Source organism: Dasypus novemcinctus, chromosome 13 (genome assembly GCF_030445035.2).
Source record: "Dasypus novemcinctus isolate mDasNov1 chromosome 13, mDasNov1.1.hap2, whole genome shotgun sequence".
In the NCBI taxonomy this organism is placed as follows: Eukaryota; Metazoa; Chordata; class Mammalia; order Cingulata; family Dasypodidae; genus Dasypus; species Dasypus novemcinctus.
Genome location: NC_080685.1, coordinates 32115264 through 32136480, shown reverse-complemented (window position 1 = coordinate 32136480; position 21217 = coordinate 32115264). Strand labels below are relative to the sequence as shown.

At 59.8% G+C, this 21217-nt stretch overlaps 1 protein-coding gene across 1 annotated transcript; it reads right to left on the bottom strand.

Annotated features, from left to right (window-relative positions):
* Positions 1-3634: 3634 nt before the first annotated feature.
* Positions 3635-20242, bottom strand: BCAN (brevican). Its single transcript, XM_058309889.2, has 15 exons — positions 19483-20242; positions 16447-16548; positions 16117-16227; positions 15147-15521; positions 14727-14901; positions 14344-14471; positions 13538-13831; positions 11396-11629; positions 10117-10755; positions 6751-6858; positions 6012-6170; positions 5383-5465; positions 4897-5041; positions 4429-4619; positions 3635-4100 (listed from the first exon to the last, which is right to left on the bottom strand). The coding sequence occupies exons 2-15, from the start codon at positions 16496-16498 to the stop codon at positions 3993-3995; spliced, it is 2802 nt and encodes a 933-aa protein (XP_058165872.1). The 5' UTR covers positions 16499-16548; positions 19483-20242; the 3' UTR covers positions 3635-3992.
* Positions 20243-21217: the final 975 nt, after the last annotated feature.

Genomic DNA, 21217 nt, shown 5'->3' with positions numbered 1-21217 from the left:
GGGAAGTAGGCTCTGCCCCCTGCTCCCCAACCCCTTCCCCAAGCCTCCTTATTCTAGGGACTCCAGTGTGGATGTCCCTCCTGTAATCCAACTCCTATTTCTGTTGCTGTTGGGACAAGTCCCCAATGTCCCAAAGGGATAGACCCTAGTGACTACCCTCCAAATCCCTGAGTCCCAGGTCCCAGGCCCTAGAACCTTCTTCCTCCCTCTTCAGCCTTCTCCTCTCCCAGTCACAAGCTCTCCTCCCCCCGGGCCCATTCACCCCCCTCCCATGACTCAGCTGTGGCTCCAGAAATAAACCAAGGCAGGTGCCAGGAGGCCTCTGTCGAGGAACCCCCTCCCAGCAGCTGTGGGCTCAGCTGCCTGGAATCCGGGGCCCCTGGGGCTCAGGAAAGGTAGCTGGGAGCCCGCGGGGGTGGGGGGTGCCCAGCTGGCTCTGAGCCCCTCGTGGGCCCTGCTTGACTTCATCCTCCCACCTCGGGAGAGACCCTCCCCGCTGTGGGCCTCACGCACACACCCAGCCCTCCTCCTCTGTCTCCCCTTTCTCACCTCTCTTCTGGCTTCCGCCCACTTCTCTCCCTCTTGCCTGGCACCTTCCCAGCTCTTCCATTCCTTCAGCTCTCCCTGCTCCCTCCCTTTTCCATTCACCTCATTTGCCAAGAAGTTGTATGCAAAGAGAGCAAAAGAGCATTAGCTCACTTTGATGGGGAAACTGAGGCACAGAGCGAACATCTCTCAACAGCAACAGGACTCCTTGGGGCCTAAAGAACATGGCCTGTGGGCTGCTCCCCTAAATACTCCAGTCCCCAGGGCCCCCAGCCTTCCCTCTGCTGACAAGCCATCCACTGTGAGCACGAAGGAAGACCCACAGGAACACGAGGCCACAAGACGCACCCCCGCAGATGATTCAGGCACACAGCAGTGGGGGGCGTTTCCTCACATTCTTCTCACCTCTTCCTCATGCTCTGCCCCTGAATCTCTTAGTCCCTTCTTCTCAGGAGGAAATGTGCTGTCTTGCAGCAGGCAGGGTAGAAGCTAGATCTCAGGAAGGACCTCTAGTCTGGGGGATGGAGGTGCTCCTGCATAGATGGGAGAGGGCATCCAGCTCTTCCCTCTGGCCAGGGGCCCAGCTGCCACCCCCAGGAAAGCTCTCCCACCTGAAAGGGTCCAAGAGCCTGAGCATTTTTGGAAGTCTTTGGGAGCTGCTGTGTCACTGCAGGCAGCCAGGACAATGGGGCCCATTCTCTCCCCGCGCAGGGGACAGGCCCACAGACAGCCCTCGGGGCTCGGACAAAAGCCCCAGTGAGGTCAGGGCAGGTCTGTGGGAGTTCCGGGCGGGTGGGTGCGGACAGGGTGGGGGATGGGCTGCAGATCAGAGCTGCCTAGGGGGAAGCAGGGGACCCCGGCAGATAGGTGACCTCTAGAAGGCCCACTTCTCGAGGTTCTCAGGCCCTGCCACCAGGCCTCACTGCCCTCATCTTCACCCAGGCTGACCACCCTTGCCCCCAGGAACAGGAAGTGCTGCAGCGCGAACCCCATGTTAGAGCCGTGGGAAGGAGCTCAACCACACGCCCGGGGGTCTGGCAGGGTGGGCACAGGGTCAGCTCTGTGCCGTGCCCTGAGGCAACAGCAGGGACAGGCACCCCTCACACACACACACACAACTGGGCCAGAAACTGGATTCCCTGTGGGGCGCTGAGTCACTCCCGGACCAGCTCCCTCTTCCCCAGGATGCCCAACAAAGCCAGGGGAAGGCTTCCGTTTCCTGCGCCGCGCGGATCAGCAGGTGTCAGGGAGGGGAGGGACAGGAGGCGAAGGATTCTATATCGACTTCTGGAACACTCCTCACCCCAAATCAGAGAAGATGGTGGCCCCCTGCCTGCTGCTGTGGGGGACCTTCAGTGAGAAAACACGGATGAGGCGGCCAGGACACCAGGGCTGCTTCCAGCTCACCACCAGAGCCTCTCCAGGGAAGCCGACATGCTATCTAAACAATCTCTGTGATGATGTGTTTCTCAGAGAACTTCTCTTTAAGAACCCAAGGACTGACAAGTCCCCTCCCACACTTTCTCTTTCGGCCCCACCTTCAAAGGCCCACGTTGTCCTCCTCCACTCACAATTCAGGGAAATGCCCTGCTAGCCCCCAAAATGTATTGAGTGAGTAATTTACAGGATAATGCAAGATAAAACTTAAATGGGGGGAGATCTACTCTGGCCCCAGGATCATCCTCTTCCCTGTAGCTCCTTAAGAAACAGCCCAGACCCCTTGGCCATGCTGGGATGGGTTGGGTGGGGAGGGCTGGTGGAAAGGTGAGCCCCTGGTGTGAAGTGAGGGAGGAATGTGGGAGGAGGTGGGGGCGGTGGGGCTGCTGGGTTCTGGGAGGTCGCTGCTGGTATCTCAGAGACCAGCTGGTGCGGGGTTTTGTCACAGGGTGGTGGAAGGCCTAGGAGCTGGGTAGGGACGGCCCAGAGAGCCCCCCAGCTCCGCCGCCAGTGCCACCACTACCCCCACCCGCTGCCTGTCTCATCTGTCTCCGGGCCTCTCTGTATCTCTTAGCTTTTTGCTCCCTGCCTCTTTTTGTTGTTGTTTGTTTATTTTTGTTTTTTTAAATTAACTTTTAGGAAAAGGAATGAGAATCACCCATACGGGTGCATGTGGTGTAACCGAGTGGCATCAGCGGGAGTGTGCACACGTGACAGCGTGCCCATGTGTGTGCCCACGTGTGCCCGCGTGTGGTTAGGTGTGGGGTCGGCAACAGTAAGAATCAACCCCCTTAAGACAGACGGCACCCCGCCCCACGCTCGACCCTCGCGCAGCCTTTTGTGCGCTGTGAGGAGGTGCACAGAAGAGCTCAGTCACTTCGTGAAAACACACAGCCCGTCACGCTCTCGCCAGTTCTCAAAGAATGACCTCACCATCTCAGCCACAGCTGACTCACAGCCCCCAGGGCGGGCTCGGCCTGGCCGGAAGTATCGCTCTCAGAGAGAAAGTCTGCAGCGTGCCCTGGCGGTCCCCGGGCCTCCTCGCACGCCTCCCGCCCGACTCACTCACGCATGCGCACACTGCACTCTCGGCCGGACGGGTCTGCCTCCGCGGAGCCCTCTGCTGGCCACAGCCCATGCGACCCTCGGGTCGACCCTGGAGCTCAGCCCAGAGCAAGGCTGGGGACCTCTCCCCTGCCCTCCTCTCGCTTCCCTATTCCCGCAGCTTTGCCTTCTCTGCTGGCAGGAAGCCTTCCTGCCGTTGAACCTCTGTCGCAGTGGCCTGGCTAGCTTTCCCTTCACCGTCACCCTCACCCCCACCCCCCACAGAACTGGGACATGAAAGCACCCACTGCTGTTTTCCTCTCTGCACCCTCGGCCCTCCCCCTCAGAGAAATTGGGTCTGCACTCGTGGCACTCCATCTCCCTGCAAACGTCCTGACGCTGCACCACTCCAGCTGTCCCCAGCGCTTGCTGGAGTTCCTTCACCCACGCATCCTTAGTGGGCATCTCCTCTGTGCCAGGCACTGCTCTAGCCACTTGCACATTGATCTTCGGAAGCTAATAAACGCAGAGGCTCTATTTGTCCCGTGAGGTCCTGCCCGACCCCACCACTCTCTCTCTCATACACACACAGAGGTGTCACACTTGCTTGGGCTCAAATGCAGTTTTATTTCCTGCTGGTTTTACAGGTACTCCATCCTGCAAACCATTCCCTTGAAAAACAAAGAATAAGTGGGCAGAATGCCCCGAAGGGAGTGGAGGTTACAGGTGCTGGCAGGGAGACGGCAGCTGAGGCACTTAGGGATTTACCCGTTACCCTGACACACAGGGCGGGGGAAGAGAGGGCCCAGGCTGGGTGCAGCATCCCAGGTGTTTCCCAGAAACCCCTTCAGGCACTGCCACCCGGACCCTAGCTCCACCCCTCTACTGCACTTCCGGTAGTGGGAAGAGCACAGGTGCAAGGAGGGTTGGGGTGCTGGGGGCGGCAGTGTGCGAGGCCTTGCCCCCTAAGGGCCTGGAGTGGGGCTGGAAGGAGGGGTCCACAGGGCCTTCCAGTGCCCCAGGAGCCTCCCCTGATGTCCTTCTGCGGCCTTCACTGGGTGCAGAGCTCGCGCCTGGGGAAGACACACAACACACCCCCTCCATCCTGGGCTCCTCTTTCTCTCTCTTCTCAGAGCCGCCCTCTGGTGCCCTGGCACCTCTGACGTCATCAAACACTTGTCCTGGCTTAGCCCTTAAGAGCCCACAGCATGGCCGCGTGTTCTCAGACATCAGCAATGAGGGGGTCTCCAGAGCACCCAGCCCACCTCCCTCCCTTTGTAGAGGAGGTCTGGGGCCCAGAGGGGGACAGTGATTACTCCAAGGTTACACAGCCAGTGTGAGAGTGGAGCCCAAGAATCCTGTTGGCTGTTGCTTCCCACCTGCCTCCTCTTGGACACTCACAGGCCTGCGGGGCACACAGGAGATCTGGGGTGGCTCCCAGAGACCATTCTCTTGGCAGCGGATTAGTGGCAGGTTGCGCTGGGCCAATCCCTTCTGGCACCGATATCGAAGCACGGTGTCCACCTCATAGCGCAGCCGTGGGCGCCCAAACACCTGAGCCAGGGGCAGGTCCGGTGGGGGCCCACAGGACACTACAGAGAGAGCATGGTCAGAAGCTGGGAATCTGCTCTGTGGGCAACAGTCCCTAGAACGGGGATGGGGAAGAGAGGAGCAGGGCACAACCAGATGCAAAAAAGAGCAGGGGTTCCAAGTAGACCAGTGTAATATTTGATCCCTCCCAGGGTCTGGGGCATGTTTCTGACTCCCTTGTACAGCTTTGTACCCTCCATCTAGATGCACATCATTCCCCTGGATTCCTAACCCCATCCCTTCCCTCCCTTTCCCAGACCCTCCCTTGCCCATCCTCACCCAGCCCCATCTTGCAGGTGTAGGACAGGTGGTAGTTGCAGGGCACATCGCTCCATTGTCCCTGATCATGCCACACCATGACCACGCAGTTCTCTCCAGACAGGAAGTAGCTGTCAGGCTGCCCAGGGTTCCAGTTCTCATAGAGCTGGGGGTGAGGTGGGGGAGAGGAGGTGGTGAGCCGCTCTGGAACACCAGGGGCACGGGGAGGAAGGGGCCTGGCGGACCTGGGGGGAAGAGGGAGGGTAGGGATGGGGCACGGCTAGGGGTTGGGGAGAAGGGGGGCCACGAAGAGGGGAGGATGGGAGCCAGAGAAGAAGAGAGAGGAGCACAAGGAAGGGAGGGGCCCCAGGGAGAAGGGGGATGTGGGAGGGGCTATGAGAGAGGGAAGGGTGCTGAGAAGAGGAGGGGAGGATCCCTGGGGGAGGGAGGGCAGAAGTGCTTCGAGGAGAAAAACTACATGGCAGGACGAGCGCTGGGGCCTCTCACCAGGGGGACGCCGTCTGACCACAGGAAGTCGCCTTCAATGGTCCTGTCATTGAGCCCGATCCACTGGTACTCCCGGTATCGATCTAGAGGACGACCGCAGGGGAGACGGAGGTGTGCCTGAGCCCGCTGCCAGCAGAGGGCGCGCATTCCCCGTTATCTGGTGGGTCTGCAGGGACCGCCCGGGGAAGCCCGTCCCGCCAGCCAAACTCCGCGCTTCCCTCTTTCCTTGATCCTCCCTCCAATCTCTGCATATGGGCCAGATGGAAGGCAGAAGAGTGGGAAGAGGAGAAAAGAAGGAGAATACCAACCAGGGCTAGAAAAGGAGAACTCCAGAAAAAAGAGCAGTAACTTTGACAAGGTCAGCGTTGAGAAAAGCAGCTGGAGAAAGGAGAGCCAGGGAGAATGGGAGGGGCTGAAGGCCAGGCTGCGGCCAGGCTGATCCAGGGGTAATGTCCTGCGCAAATCCCGGCCTTCCCCTGGCTGAAGTTAAGGCAACCAAAAGCAGCGTGGGAGGGAGGGAGCGAGAGAATGAAAAAGTGATTGAATGAATGCATGAGGCAAGTCAAGCAGGGAGTGCGCGAATGAAGGCATCGGGGTGTGGACGTTGGGGGTCCCCGCCCCCTGCTCACTGTTGATGAAGTGCTGTTCCTCCGGCGTGCTGATGCTGGCCAGGTGGGCGCCATACCTGCGACACTGGGTCTCGGCCTCCTCCCAGCTCCTCCGGGTAGAAAAGTGCTTGTAGCAGGCGCCCTGGAAGGCGTCCCAGCCGGGGCTGCAGAAACTCAGGCCTGGGGCCCAGAAGGGCAGGGAACGGAGGTCAGGTGGAAGGAAACCTGAACCCAGAAGAGCCAGGTACCCTGGAAAGTGTCTGGGCTCCTCCCACCACCACACGGAGGGGGCAGACAAAGGGGCAGAGGGACGGTGCTAGAGAGCCGGTAGGAAACGAGGGGGTTGAGGGGCCCTTCGTTGGAGACAGGGAGGGACCAAGGTGAGACATGGGGTCCTAGCCTGGGCCTCTGCTCTCCTCCATTCCAGAGGAGAGCTGGTGCCCTCAGCCTTGCCAGGAGAGTGAAAACCGGCGGGCATTGAGCGGCTACCAAATGCTAAGCACTCCTCTATCTACCACCCATACCTGACCCCCAGCCCGCCTTACTCCTCGGCCGCTGTCCCCACCCCACCAGAAGCATTTAGCTCCACTTAATAGATGAGGAAATTGAGGGTAGGACTCAGAGAGGTTATGTGACTTGTCTAAAATGGGGGGTTATCATGACAGGGTCAAAACCAGGGCACCGCCCCCCGGAACTAGCACATGGTAGCAGGCTGCTGGATCCAGGTCCACCTTCCCTCTAGCCCCCCTGGCACACTCACCAACGTCGCACAGGTCCCCCCCATAGCCAGGCAAACACAGGCAGCGGACCCCGTCCTCCTTCTCCAAGCATGTCCCACCATTGTGGCAGGGACTGGGGACACAGTCACCTGGGGGTGGGGAGGAAAGTGAGTGGGAGGATTAGGGGCACAGCTCTGCAGCCTGTACCCTCAAAGTCTCCCAGGCCTGCCCTCTCTGCCTGGGGAGCTACCACAGTCCCCTAAACGTTCGCCCTGAAGCCCAGCTCTGGGCACAGCCCGCCCTGAGCTCTGGGTGTCGACCCTCCCCCACAGCAGGACTGGCTCAGCTCTGTACGTGCTGCCCGTGTGGGCCCAGTCCAGCAGGAAGGCCCTCAGCACCCAACTGCTCCAAAGGGTGAGAAACTGGGTAGTCAGCCACATGACGGTGAGTTCTGCTGTGTCCCTTCCCCTCTCAGCCTGGAGTGTACTCCATCCCTCCCCCACCCTCTCTGGGCCAGGTGCCAGCGCAGTTCACTATGGTCTAGTTGGACCTAGAGAATGGGCAGAGGGGAGAGGAGAGTTGCCATTGCAAGAGTGGGGTGTGGCCTGCCCTTTCCTGGGTGCCAGCGTTTCTCCTGCTGTCCACTGGGCAGGGTCAGCTGGCCCCAGGGACGTTAGCGGAGGTCCGAACTGCTTCCCTCCCTCAGTGCCCTGCTCTCTCTCCCACAGCTCAGAAAGGAAGCAGCAGTGCTTTCTCACACGGCCTCACCTCTCTACCTCCTCTGTCACCTCTCCCAGGACTCTTCCCCCTCCTTCCCCCCCCACTTCAGGCCTCCTGGAGGTCCCCCAGCCTAGAAACCCTCCAGTCCATCGGGCTAACAACAGATCAGCCTGAAGGCCAGGAGTCTGCAGCCTATGGCCAATCCCCTGGTCTTTCGCTCTCTCTCTCTCTCTTTTTTTTCACTCTTTCTTTAAACCTGGAGTGTGGGGTGGCTGCGCTTAGGCGGGAGCCTGGGTGCTGGAGGGGCTCAGGCTCCACCCCTTTCTGGTCAGGATGACCCATGGACATTGCAGGCTGAGCCCTCAGCCCTGGGAGTTAAACCCTTCCTGGCCAGGGCCCTTCAGACGGTGCCATCTACTCCTACTGGTGGAGGCCAAGGCCCGCGGTGCTTCACTCTGACCCAAGAGCCCATTGCCTGATGGGGAATCAGGGCAGGGTGGGGGGAGGAGAAGCTGGAGCTGATTCAAAGAATTTTGCTGGGATGACCTAGCTGTTTTGGTTAAAATGAATCAGCTGTTCTGGCACCACTCGCCCTGTCACCTCCCTTCCAGCCAATGGTTTCTCCCAAGCTGGTAGTACTGTCCCCCAGGACAAAGGGGAGGTGTTTTCTTTAACCCATTAAGCACCTAAACACTCCTCCCACTTCCGACGTGGTAAGGCTCCTCCTGCTGTCCTCTCTGTTCCTCCCTGTCCAACTTCCAGCCCTGTGGGACAAGAACTCCTTAACTGGGCCTCCCACCCAGGCCTAGGGTTCTCTCCCTGGCTGTGGGCCTCAGGATCTGAACCCAGGACATGCAGAGTGGGGTGAAGGAACTTTTCCTGAGACCTTTTGCTTTCTTCCCTCCCCCACTATAGGCAACCAGAAAGTTTTTCCTGGGACGCACACCCTTCCCTCCAATGGTAAGAGCAGGCCAGGAAACCTCTTACTCATCCTCCAGTCTGGTCACGTTGATGCTGGGGTAACTAAGGTGCTGCAGATACCTCCAGTGGTGCTCCTTTCCCACCAAAACTCCCCTCCCTGCCCCACGCAGTGCTGAACTTGAAGGTCAGCTGGGCAGGGAGCCAGCAGGTAGAACTGGGGGAGCCTGAGTGTGATGCAGGGGCACCTGGCCTGCCTTGGGCCATCTGGGAGAGGGGCCCAGGGGTGGGAGGCTCCCAGCCTCCTTCAGGGGCCTCCACTAGGAAGCTCAGTCTTCCCTGGATTGGTAGGGTTTCTCTCGGACCCTAGAACTTAACTCCCCACTTCTCTCCCCTTCACATGCTCCATCCCTGATTTGTGTCTTCTCCAGCATTAGGGACTTCCGGATCCTTTGGGTTTGGGAGGCTGTCAGTGCAGGGGTTAGTGGAGGGGAGTGGGAGGCTGTGGGTAGTGGGATGAGAGTTAGATGCCAGCTCCCTCCTGAGATGCAAAGGGTAGAGTGTGGGGGCACCTGGGTGCCAGAGAAAAGCCTCTATGCCAAGAGGGACCCTCTCAGTCACTTTCCTGTCTATATGGGAATCACCAGGATGGATTGGGAATGAATAAAACACACACACATGCACCACTCCCCCAGGCTGTGCAGGTTTCTCCCCAACAGGTGTGTGGGATTACAACTCCCAGCACCCCCCAGGCTGACGATGACTTCTCTGGGATAATGTGTACAGTCAAATTGGGGATCTCAGCAGTGAGGCAGGAAAGGGTAGCCAGGCCTGAGGAGAGGAAGAGGGAGCAGCAAGGCGCAGTTAGACTTCCGAGGTAGGAAAGAGTCCAGGCTGAAGATGAAAAAGGGAAGCGGAGACACAGAGTCAGGGGGAGAGGAAGAGGGGGAGAGACTGGAACCAAAGAGAAACATCGGAGAGCAACCAGGACATAGATCCATGGAATGAAAAGGGCAGACAGCTTGAGATGGAGACGGAGGGTGCCAGAGTTTGGTTATAAAGCAGTTTAATAGAGATTTATTTCCGAGGCTTGTTTTCCTTGAAACAATCAAAAAAATACTTCACAGAAGTAGTTGCTTAAGGCTCCATGGGGATAAGGGCACTCCTGGGCCCCAGAGGGTCTGTGGGGGCTGGAATCCCCGGCTTCCCTGATATCAGTGGGAGGCAGCTGAAAGGGGTGGCACATAGGAGGGGGGAAGGGAGCAGGGGAAGATACGCCTGGGCCCCAGAGGGGGCGTGGGGGAGCTCTGAGATGTGCGGATGTGGGTTGCAGCACGAAGAGCCTGAGGGTAGGAATGGGCCACTGGCCATGGGGTGGGAGTCACAGTGTGAGGATTTCAGGCATAGGGTCTCAGGAGATAGGAGAGGGTCACAGCATGGGGTCAGAGAGGATGGAGTCACCAGGTGGGGTGTCGTAGACCCACAGGTCGAGGTGGCTAACAGCCGTGGGGCTGGGAGTCACAGTGTGAGGATTTCAGGCATAGGGTCTCAGGAGATAGGAGAGGGTCACAGCATGGGGTCAGAGAGGATGGAGTCACCAGGTGGGGTGTCATAGACCCACAGGTCGAGGTGGCTAACAGAAGGAAGGCAAAGGACAGGAGTGTGTGGGGTGATGGTGGGTTAAAGGACCACAGGTCAGGTGACCCAGAGTTGCAGGGGGAGAAAAAGGAGGAGAATAAAGAGGGAGGTGGCGCCTTGGGCGGAGTTACCTGATGAGGGAGCCACGGCCACTCCACGGCTGGCGCTGTCAGTGGGCAGCACCGGCTGGGTGCGCACCGAGGTCCCTTCTGGGGCAGTTCTTCCAGAATTCTCTTCGGAGGGGTCCTCCAGCTCCCTGCTGCTCTCAGGGGCCCGTGTGGCTGGAAGCAGGGGAGGGACATCCTCGGAGCTCCCTGTCTCCTCACTCTCTCCTCGGGGGACCCCAGACAGCTCAGGACTCCCAGTCTCCTCCCCCACCTCTCTCACCCTAACTGGCGTGGAAGGTGGTGGGGGTGCCAAGTTCCCCTCCCTGGGAGTGGGCAGGGTCTCAGCGGGCGGTCCGCGGACCCTCGGAGGCCCCTCTGACCCCCCACTGGGAGGTGCCGGTGCAGCAGGCCGCAGGCCTGCCCTCGCTGGCGGGGCTGCCGGGGACGGCGACTCCTCCAGGCCCAGCTCCGTGGGGAGAGGGGCCTCTGGGCCGGGGCTGCTGAGCTCGCCGGGCCAGGCCCACAGGGCCTCGTCCTCCACTTCCTCCTCTTCTTCCTCCTCCTCTTTCTCTTCTTCGTCCTTGTAGTTTTCTTCTTCCTCCAACACTCTGCCTTCCTCTTCTGAGAGCTCCGGGGGTGGTGCGATGGATTGGGTTTCTAGTTCTGGACAGAGTACAGGAGATTCAGCACCAGGGACAGCGCCCTGGCAGCCGCCGGGGAAGGTGCGGCCTGGGGGAGAGGCAAAGGCTGCTCTGGGGAGAGGGTCTTTCTTCCACACTGGAAATGGAACTTCAATGTGAGGGACCCTTGAGAAGGCCCTGTGAGCTGTTATTAGTTTAGGAGGACACGGTCATTGCGTCTCCCTCTCCCAGACGGTCCACATCCTCTAGTCTGTTTTGGGTAGTCAAGGGGGAGAAGGACCAAGGAAGGGAGGCCTTTCCTTCCCAGGCAGACTCCCTAGGGCACTTCCGGCCCTTTCTAAGATCTCTGAATCTTCCCTGGGAACTGCCAGTGCTGCAGAAGGGAGGGTGACTCAACAGCAGAAAATATTTCCCAGAGAGCTGGGCGTAGAATTTTCTGGAAAGGCAGAAGTCAGGAGAGGGACAAAGAGATGCCCTGCACAATTGAGCTGTTTAAAAATGGTGGGGCAAAAAATAAAGAATGAAAAAATAAATAAATAAAGAAGAAACCAAGGATGGGACAGATTCATTCAGCCATGACCCCATCATCAACCTGGGCTTCCCTCTCCTGTCCCCAGCTCCTTGCAGGTGGGAACATCCCCAGGATAATGGATTCAAGTTACCTAGGAGGACCCTAGGGGCCTCTGCGGGGTCTTCTGGAGTGGAGGTGCCACCTCCTCCATCCTCCACGATGGGAATGGAGTAGATGGCTCCACGAGACTCGCTCTCCACAGCCTCCCGAGGCAGCTGCAGCTCCTTCAGGGTCTCCGTCACGGTGACGATGGCCTCCAGTCCATCCAAGGCTGGGTTAGAGGCTTGGTTGGAGGCCTCAGGGGTGGCAGAGGTCTGAGCAGAGTCTGATTCAGGAGGAAAGTGCCAATGGGAGGCTGACCAGGTGGCTCTGCCCTCCCAGGCCTGCAGCAGTGTGAGGGTTTTGGGTCGGACTGTCAGAGACCATGGAAGTCTCTCAAGGCTCTCATATCTCCCTGTGGAGCTGCCATGGGAGTCAGGGAAACACCTCAGGGCTTCATCACTCATTCCTCAAATATCTATCAAGTGCCCACTGTGTGTCAAGCCAAGCACTCTTCTGGATACAGTGGAGAACACCACAGCAAACTTCCTGCTCTCAAGGAAATTTATATTCTAGATAGAGATAATAAAAAAACATATATTACAATATAAAGAACAATTAAGCAGAGTAAGGAAATGGGATGATGGGCAGCAATACTTTAGAGTGGTCAGAAAAGGCTCAGGTGGGAGGCATTCCCCAGAGGCAGAATGGATGGAGTGGCCTTGACACCTTGGGGTCCTACACTGGGTGGCAAATTGTGAGGGGTCTGGTTCATTCTTGAAATGGAAGGGGACAGGTTGCCATCACTACAGGAGGGGCAAAGGGCAGAGTGCAGGAAGAATATTCAACAGCCACCACCCTAGGGTCTCAGGTTTGGAGCAAGAAGGCAAAGGAAGGGCCACTCCTTTCCTCTGGGGTCTGCCACCCTCAAATAACCAGAGTTTAGTGCGAATTGCCTTTTCCTTTGGGAAAGGGAACAGAGAGGAGAAAACCAATGAAGCAAAGGTGGAATTGGGCTAAGAAAAGCCCTGAGGACCATCTGCTAAGCCAGGTGAGACAGGACAGCACGTCCCTGCTCTCCTCACCTGCTTCAGTGACAGCAAGCCTGTGCCCTTGCCTGCCTCTGGCCTCCATCTGCTCCCAACCATAGTCATCCTTACTCCTTCTCCTGATCCTGCTCTTTATCCCATTTCTTCCTAGAATATAGTCAGTGCATGGAAATGCTAGCTATTATTATTATTTATCATCATCATGGTTATCACTATTATCAGTTATTAACCCTATTCCAGGGAACCTTCCCAGACAGACCCATCTTTCCTGCAGACTTCATTTTCCCAGCCTTTCCCCAGCCCCAGGTGAAAGATGTTGAGAGCTCTGTTTCCATGGGAGGAATACTTTTCTCTCAGCCTCTCGTCCTGACATTGAGGCACCCTGTCTTTCCTCGGATCAGGACCCCCATGGCAGAAGCTTCGTCTTCCTCATTCAGACTAGCGGCTCCCTGAGGGTAAGGGCTGCAACTCCTCATCCCACTTCCATCTCCAGCCCTTGCACCAAACACTGCAGGCTCACAAGTGAAGCAAAGACAGACACACTACAGTAATTCCTCCCTGAATGTCCGTCACCATTGGCCTGGGCCTATGCCTCTGGGGGTCCCAGACACCGCCTCCCCTCCATCTCCCAACAGAAGATACATGCAGGCAGCATCTTTCCACCAACTTTCCTTAAGGCCCTGCTTCATATGGGGGGAACTGTGTCTGTCCATCAGTAAAGAGTGGACATCTTCAGGCTACAGAGACCCCTCAGGGACATTTGGTTGACTGGAAGAACTTGAGGAGCAGGTCTGACCATTCACTGGATTCCGAGAAGGTCAGTCCTCTCTGTTGTGCCAATGAGCTGACAGGAAATGGGGCTTAGGCAGCTTTGAAACTGGAAAAGTCGAGGTATAGACTACCAGCGGGGATGGCAGATGAGGGGTGCCGGGAGGTGACCACTCGTTGGGGCCACACAGCTGAGTGAGACCAAGCCAGGGGCATGCCCAGAAGTAGAACCCCAGGTGACAAAGCGACACATTACCCAGGGCTCCTTCAGGCACATGGCCCAGACCTGAGAGAACCGGGTCAGAACTGGCGTAGGATTTCCGAGGCTCAGTCCTGCCCCTCGGGGTTGGCCCCAGCCTCTCAGGGAGTGAGCTCACCTCGGAAGCAGTAGACGTTGAAGCGGCTGTGCTTGTTGGGGAAGCCGGTCTGGTTGGGGAAGAGGAAGAGGGTCTTGACGCCAGGCAGGCCTCCTCCGCATCGCTGACTGGGCGTGACGATGGGGTAGCGCACGCTGCCATCGGCCAGCCAGCCCGGGCTGCAGCGGTCCAGGCCACCGTCCCAGGCCGCGTACAGCTGGCCGGTGGTGGCAATCTCCGCGCCCCGCTCCCGGCAGTATGCTCGTGCCTCCTCCAGTGTCAGCTTGTCAGGAGGAGCACCCAGGAACAGCTCTCCTGGGTGGTGAAAAGAGGGCTGGCTTACCAGGTGGGTGGGAGCCCCTTCTACCCTGGGTTCCCAAGAGCCCCTATGCAAGCCTTTCTGGCCTCAGTCTCCTCTTCTGTTACATGGGGTCAACTACCCTACGTCATGGGATCCAAGGCTGGATAGACCCTCAGGATGGATATTAGAGCTGAAAGGAACGTGGCCTAATTTTCTCATTCTGCAGAGAAGGAAACGTGGCCCAGAGATGTTAGGAGGCTGAGAGATGCAGGGCAGGGAGCAGCAGAGTCAGAATGCAAATTCGGTCTCCTGCCACTTGCCTGGGGCTTTGACCATGGACTTGAATTATAACAGTGTTGGGAGAGAAGGACCCTGAGGATCTCCTGAATGTTGGCTGTCCCCTTAAATACCTGAGGGCCTTCCCAGGTGGGTAAGGTCCTCCCCCAGCAAAGGCTAGGGGAGAACCTATGAGCAGCATGGGAGAAGGAGCCAAGCCATCCGCTGAGAACCCTTAACCCCCAATCACCATTTAGGTCTTCAGCGTAACAGTAGACATCATAGAGGTCATCTGGGTCCACCACCCCATAGTTTCGGACCCCAGGGTAGCCGTCCATGTCTCCATAACAGGCTTCTCGTGGGGTCTGGATGGGATACCTGGGGAGGACAGAGGTTCAGCACAGACGCCTCCATCACGGAGCTGTACCATTTTGACCCTACTCAAATCATACTGCACCCGCATGCAGCCAACCGAGGGCAGGGACCCACAGCCCCAGGAAAGGGGCCTCACCCACTCTCCTCAGACCACTGGCCCTTCCCGGAGGTGGGGCATCCCTTATGCCCAGGCAGAACCGGAGGCCAGAGCCACCTCCCAGACACCTGGAAGCCCCCGGCCCCCAGCCCCCAGCCCACCTCACGGTCTGGTCGGACAGCCAGCCAGCGTCACACTGCTCATAGCCTCCCAGGTAGGCGGCGTAGAGCTGCTCGGGGGTGGCGATGCGGGCCCCGATGCGGGCACAGGCCTCCTGGGCCCGGGCAAAGGAGAAGGCATAGCGGGCGGAGCCCTCCCGGTAGAGAAAGACGACCCCTGAGTGGCGGAGAGGATTCCAGAAGCCCGTGATCACCCAGCACTCTGGGCCCCCCTCACCCTCCCCTTTACTCCCCTAAACGCCAAGGGTATATCTACCCCAGCACAAGGGTTGACGGTGGACTGTGGTTAGTTTTCTCCACCTGCATTCCCACTCCTCCCGGCCTGTCATGCTGTCCAGGTGGGCTGCCCCAGGGCAGGAGGCCTCTCCTTCCCCCTCCAGCAACCTCTCTCCACCCCCTCACCTTTGACCTTGACCTCCACAGCGTCACTGCTGTCATCTATGCCGTGCTGGACCTCGCAGCGGTAGATGCCGGAGTCGTTGGGCCGCAGCTCGCTCAGCGCCAGGGAGACATCGGTGAGCGACGCGGGGTAGGCAGGCAGCGCCACGCGGAAGCGGTAGGCTTCGCTCACCTTAACGCGCAGTCCCCGGGCCACCAGCACCTCGGTCTCCCGGCCCCCGGACAGGAAGGTCCACTTGACCCGCGGAGAGCCCGGCACGGCGCGGCGGCCCGGCGGCGGCCGCAGGTAGTGGACGTGGCACGGGATGGTGAGGGCGCCGCCGAGCACCCCCTGCAGCGGCGCGGCGCCCGCGATGCGCACGCGGAAGGCCCGGTCCTCTGTGGGCGGGCGGGACGGGCTGGGACTGCAGGCAGGGGCCCGCAGGGGCCCGCCCAGGTCTCCAGGCCCCACCCAGGACCCCCATTCCCGCCCCCAGAGGACTGCAACCTCACTCTAGGGCCCCAGCCCGCGGTTCCGCGGGTCTGGAGGACGGGTCCCCAAAGTCTCCCAGGCAATTCCACCCCAGGATTCTCCACTCAGCTCCACCTCCATCCTCGCTCTCTGGGCCTCCAGCCCTGTCCCCAGAGTCTCCCAGTCTGTTCCCTTCAGAGCCACCTCCAGAGTTTTCTTCCCACTCCAGCCCTGCTCCCCTCCCAGTGCCATTTGTCCCTCTCCCAGGGCCCCCCATGCCCCACTCCAGGGTCCCGCAGCAGCCTTGCACCTAGGCCTCTTCCCTGCCCTACCTCCAAGCTTTCCCCACCTTAGCCAAGGCCCCACAACCCATCCCTTATTTCCAACGGTTCCAGCCCATCCTGCCAGTTCTCTCTCCTCCCCTGGACTCCAAGGCTGGGGGCAGTTGGTTAGGGCTGGACAGGAGGCCACTCCCCACTGCAGGGGAGCTGCAGGGGATGGAGCAGGCCGCGGGTTGCTTACCTGAGCTGTCCCCTTCCAATAAGTCAGCTAAGGCCGCAGGGCCCTGGGCCAGGGCCAGGGCTACCAGCAGGGACCGGAGCAGCGGGGCCATGCCACAGGCTGATGGAGGGGCTTGAGGGGCAAGGAGGGCGTTAGACCTCAGGACAGACCCTCCCTGGCTGCCTTCCACATCCACTTGGGCACACGCATACCCTGGCCCCAGAAACCCACTGCCCCCACCCACCTCGCCATTAGCTCTGTGACTCCCCCAGCCCCACCCAGAGACTCCTCCTCAGAGCCGAGACCCCAGTCCTAGTTAACTCGCTTTGTGACTTTAGGCAAGTTACTTACTCTCTCTGGGCTTTTGCTTCCTTATTTGTGGGCACAACAACACCATTACCATGACCTCGCAGGTTGCGGTGAGGCTACAATGCTTTGAGAGTGCTTTGTAGCCTAAAAAACAAAAGAAAACAAAAGAACCTGTACAAACGCACAGCACCAGGCACACATTTGGAGCTCAATAAATGCTTATAGCATGAATGCTGGGCGCTCTTTTACTTAGGATTCCCTCTGCCCCTCTCAGTGCCAAGCCCCTTCCTCGAACCCAGAGCTTTCTCCTCCTGCAGTTCCCTTCCTATCCCTTCCAGTCTGTTCCTCCTTGGCATCACAGCCTCCTGCGGGAGGCCTCCGAGACTGACCCTCTCCCCATTACTCAGAAGGGAACTCCTCTCTCTACTTCCCAGCATCCTCCACTCCCCTTCCCTGGAAACCTCCTCCCCCCTTCCTCCCCCAGCCTTCCCTTTCTGCCTGGCACAGGCTTTCCCACCAGATCTCCTGGCTCGGAAACCAGCTGGGACAAAGCCCCCCGTCTCTGCCAGTCTGGCCCCCATCCAGGCTCTCCTTCCCCCACCCCACCATTTGTGAAAGCTCTAGGCTGGGGGGCTGGGATAAGGGGACTGAGAATAAATGGGAGGGGCCACCCCCCTCCTACCCCTGGCTATCAGAAGCTCTGAGAACCCAGAAAATTCTTCTGAATATCTCAAAGCACTTACGCTCTCATAATGGAGCGTGAGGATGTGCCATTGAGCAACGGAGACTGAGGCCCAGAGAGTGATAGGGCTGACTGGGCCAAGTTAGACTCCAGAAGGGAAGGCGGCAGAGTCAGTGTCTACAGTCACTTTAAAGGGTCAGGCTGGAGCATGAGGATTTGGTCTGCCATGGAATAGGCCAATGATGCAGCAGGAGGGATGAAAGTTAGACTGCAGGCAAGTTTTCCTAGAGGCTGGACTTACTCCCACTGGCTACCCACTCCCACTCCAGGCCCACTGTTCAACCTCCACTTGCCCTGCTTTTTCAGGCTCTGAGTTCACTTACGTCCCCCTTTTCTGAGCCTGGCCTGATGGGAAGTTTCCCTCTTCTCCCAGATCCTCCCAGGCTAGCGTCCCCACCTGCCTCCCCACCACTGTACCCTCCATTTCCCCCACTGTGGCTAGGGTCGTTTCCTCAGGGTCCTCACTGGCCCTCAGAACAGGGGTGGACCGGGGGGCCAGGGTATTGGCCCCAGAGGGACTCCGCCTCTGTGGGTTTCTGGGCCGCTGCTCAGAGAGTGGGAAGCCAGGTCTTGGGCAGCTCTAGGTCCAGCCCAGAGAGGGGAGGGAGGGCACCAAGAAGAGGCTTGGCACAGCGCAAGTGCAGGGCAAACAGTCTCCCCAGCACCCAGCGGGCATCAGCTGCTCATGTCACTCCCCAGAAATCAGCCCTCCCAGAACCGGTTTCAAGTCCCTCTGATCTGGCTCCCACCTTCTTAAAGGTCAGAGAGAGACCTGGGCTCCAGGCTTCTGCCACTCCTCCCCCAACTCTGACCTGAGGACACGACGCCTAGCCAGGCATACCCTCACCTGGCACCAGATGCAGAAGCCAGGGTGCAGGCCTCGGCCTTCTGCCTCCCACACAGGCCACCGCCGCTACGCTGTCTTCCTCCAAGGCAGAACGCACCACTCCATCTCTGACCCCGAGAGCTCGGCCGTCATCCTGTCCCTTGGCCTACCTCTGCGCCATCCTCCTGTCTCCCCAGCCCCCTCTGTGCTGCCCCCGTCTCTAGAGTTCTGCCCTTATCCGGAGTTTCCCAAGCTGTTCAGGGACTCCCTCCTTGTCGTATCACTGTTCCTGTCCGACCAGTGACTGCTGCTCTCTCGCAGGTCTCACAAACCCAGGCCTCGGGGAGTCAAGAGCAGGCTGGGTGCGCGCGCACGGCCAGTCTGCACGGGAGTAGGGATGCAGCGGGAGGGACACCCTCAGCACCCCTTTGGCGGCTGTGTGTGGAGCTGCAGGAGCACACACAGCGTCAGCAGGGCTCAGCTTGCTGGCAGGGGTCACGGCAGTTATCGCATAAATAGTCTTATTTATTGGAAGCACAATTAATAATCTTATGAACAGTGCCACCAGCCCAGCTCCTGTGGCTCCTCTTATCTGAGACGTGGATGATGCTATTATCAGTGGCAGAGCTGGCCACGACCACACAGGCACTGGTACGACTGGTGGATTTATCCCCCCCCTGCTCCCTGTGCTGGCGGCTCTCACCTGGAGTCTAAGCAACGCCGCTGGTAACGATGCTAACAAAACCGACAGCAAATCTCTTAGTCCTGCTGGAAGCAGGTGGCAGAGCTACTCTGCTAGGAGGGGGCGAGAGGAACGTCTGGGGAGGGGGTTCCCAGCCAGGAGTGATAACCTGAATTCCAGCTCTGACTAGGAACGCTGTGCTTCCCACGGGTAACCTCGACTGTGCGGAAAGCCCTGTGCTTGTGTTCGTCGTCACACCAGTAAGGAACCCGAGGAGCAAGGAGGTCAACCCACTTGGCCAGGGGCACGCAGAAACGAGGCGGCGGAATTGGGATTCCGGCTTCGAAGCCGGAGGCCCGCACGCCGGCCACAGCGCCTCCCAGCGGCCGCGCCGCGGGCTGCAGAGGGGCCGGCCGCTCCCGCCGCTCCTCCCGCGCGGCCGCCCGCACAGCCCGCACGGAGCGCGGGGCTGACCCCGGCCGCCCCCGCCCCGCCCGGGACGAGGTCGGAAACCTCGGCGGGGGCGCCGGGACGCGAGCGCGCAGCCGGGAGGACGCGGGGACCTCGAGGGTTGTTCCTGCTGGCCTGAGGCTCCGAGGGGGGCTGCTGGTCAGACTGCCGGCAGCAAGGGCGCTGCCAGCAGCGGAGCCCGCGAGTGTAGACGGGAGAAGGCGGTCGGCGCCCCCGGCTGGCGGCTGCGGACCTCGCCGAGGTGTCCCGGGTGGGCGAGGTGCGCGCGGCGCGGGGGACCTCGGAGCGGGGGCTGCGGGACGGGGGCGTGGACGGCGGGGCGCGGGGGGCCTCCTTCCTCTCTCTCCCTTCACTCACCTGCCCGCGGGCCAGCGGGGGCCGGGATGCGGGTGCGGCGCCGCCGAGTTTGCCGCCTCCCGGGGGGCTCCGCCGCGTGCACAGCGCGGTCCTGCAGCTGCAGCCGAGACTGCGGCGGGCGCTGCGCGGGCGCCAGGAGAGGCCGGGTCCGCAGGACGCCTGGCAGAGGCCGCCGGGCCGCGGGGCGCAGCACAAAACCCCTTTTCTTCCCCCCGCCCCCGCCCCACCCTTCGGGGCCGTCCCCGCCCCCGGGTCCGGAACGCGGGGGGCTCGGGCCGGTCACGCGACCCGCTGACTTCTCTGCGTCGGTTCCCGGCGGCAGCGGCTAGAGCAAGGACGAGCGAAGTAGGACATCGTTCCGGGGCTGAGAAGCCGAGGGCTCCGAGTAGGGAGGGAGGGCAGGAGGGCGGGGAGGGAGCGCTCCGCGAGCGAGAGGATGATGTTGCAGCTGAAGGGATGGAAGTTAGAGAGCGGAGGGACTTCCCGCTGATCAAGGAGAAAAGAGGAGAGACTCATATTCAGACTCAGCGGGGAAAAGGAGGAAGGGAGAATGGGAGGCTTTGTTCCTGGAAAGAAGGCACCCCCGCTTTGTGGTTTGGATCGCGGCATAAAAAGCTGGGGAGGGCAACGCTTTCAGAGGCAGGGATGAGGTGCAAATGACCATGGCTATGTCCCTGGAGGAAGCTCTGATTGGGTTTGGTCTCCTGTGGGGCTCCCACTCCCTGCACAGAGGAGGAGCTGACTTTGCAGCTGGAGGGATGGAGGTTAGACAGCAGAATCATGGGTTAAGTAAAGCAAGTCAGGAAATCTCTAGACTTGGGGGGGGGCCCTCTGTGAACAGACATCACTGGTCATGCAAACCAATGTGCAAAACGCGGGCGTTGCTGGGAGCCCAGGGAGCCCACTGGCCAGGGCTGTTGCTGCTGAATGCAGCCCGGTGCCAGGAGGCGGGCCTGCACACTGCCCAGCCTTTGGGGACTCCTCAGTGCCCAGAATACCAACGACCCCTCCACCCCCACCCCTCCAGCCCCTGGGCCTCTGCTTCCTTCTGCTTTCCCAGGCTCTGGTTCCTCCTCCCTCCTCCCCATACCCTCTTCCCTTCTCCATCCTAGGGCTCCAGGCAAAGCCCCTGGCACGCACTGTGGCAGGACAGCCAGGCGCCTGAGTTCTCTCCCCTGGATACCAGTGGTGGTAGCTGGGGGGGGGGGGTGCGGGGAGTTGATCTCCATTATTTCCAACAGCACGCCCCAAAACATCCCAAGTAAAGAGGGGTGCCTGCAATGCAAATGCAGCCTCAGGGCAGCCCCCTAGCCGGCTCGGGTCCCCTTCCATGTAAACTGCACCCTAAGTTGCTTCTGTATGGGAATCCTGGACTGCCCCCAACTGGATGCCCCACCTCACCCCCTCCGCCACCAGCGCCACTGCCTGCCCTTCCACTCCCCTGTTGTGGGCTCTACTCCAAAGGCTTGGTTTGAGAAGCTTGCAGGAAACTCCTCCCCCAAATCCTTGAGGATCTGAAGACAGGGTTCTGGCCTCTCCCCAGAGACCGGTCTGCTGTGGGGTCAGGGCCGGAAGGGGACGCGTTTAGGTCCCTCAGCAAGTCCGGCAGGTCTGCTGGACGGCAGTGGACAGAGCACGGGGCCTGGGAGAGCCTGGGGAGGAAGAGGCCTCGGTTTCATTTCATTAAACAAATATTAATAGAATGCCAGTGATGTGACAAGCACTGAGGTGCAGT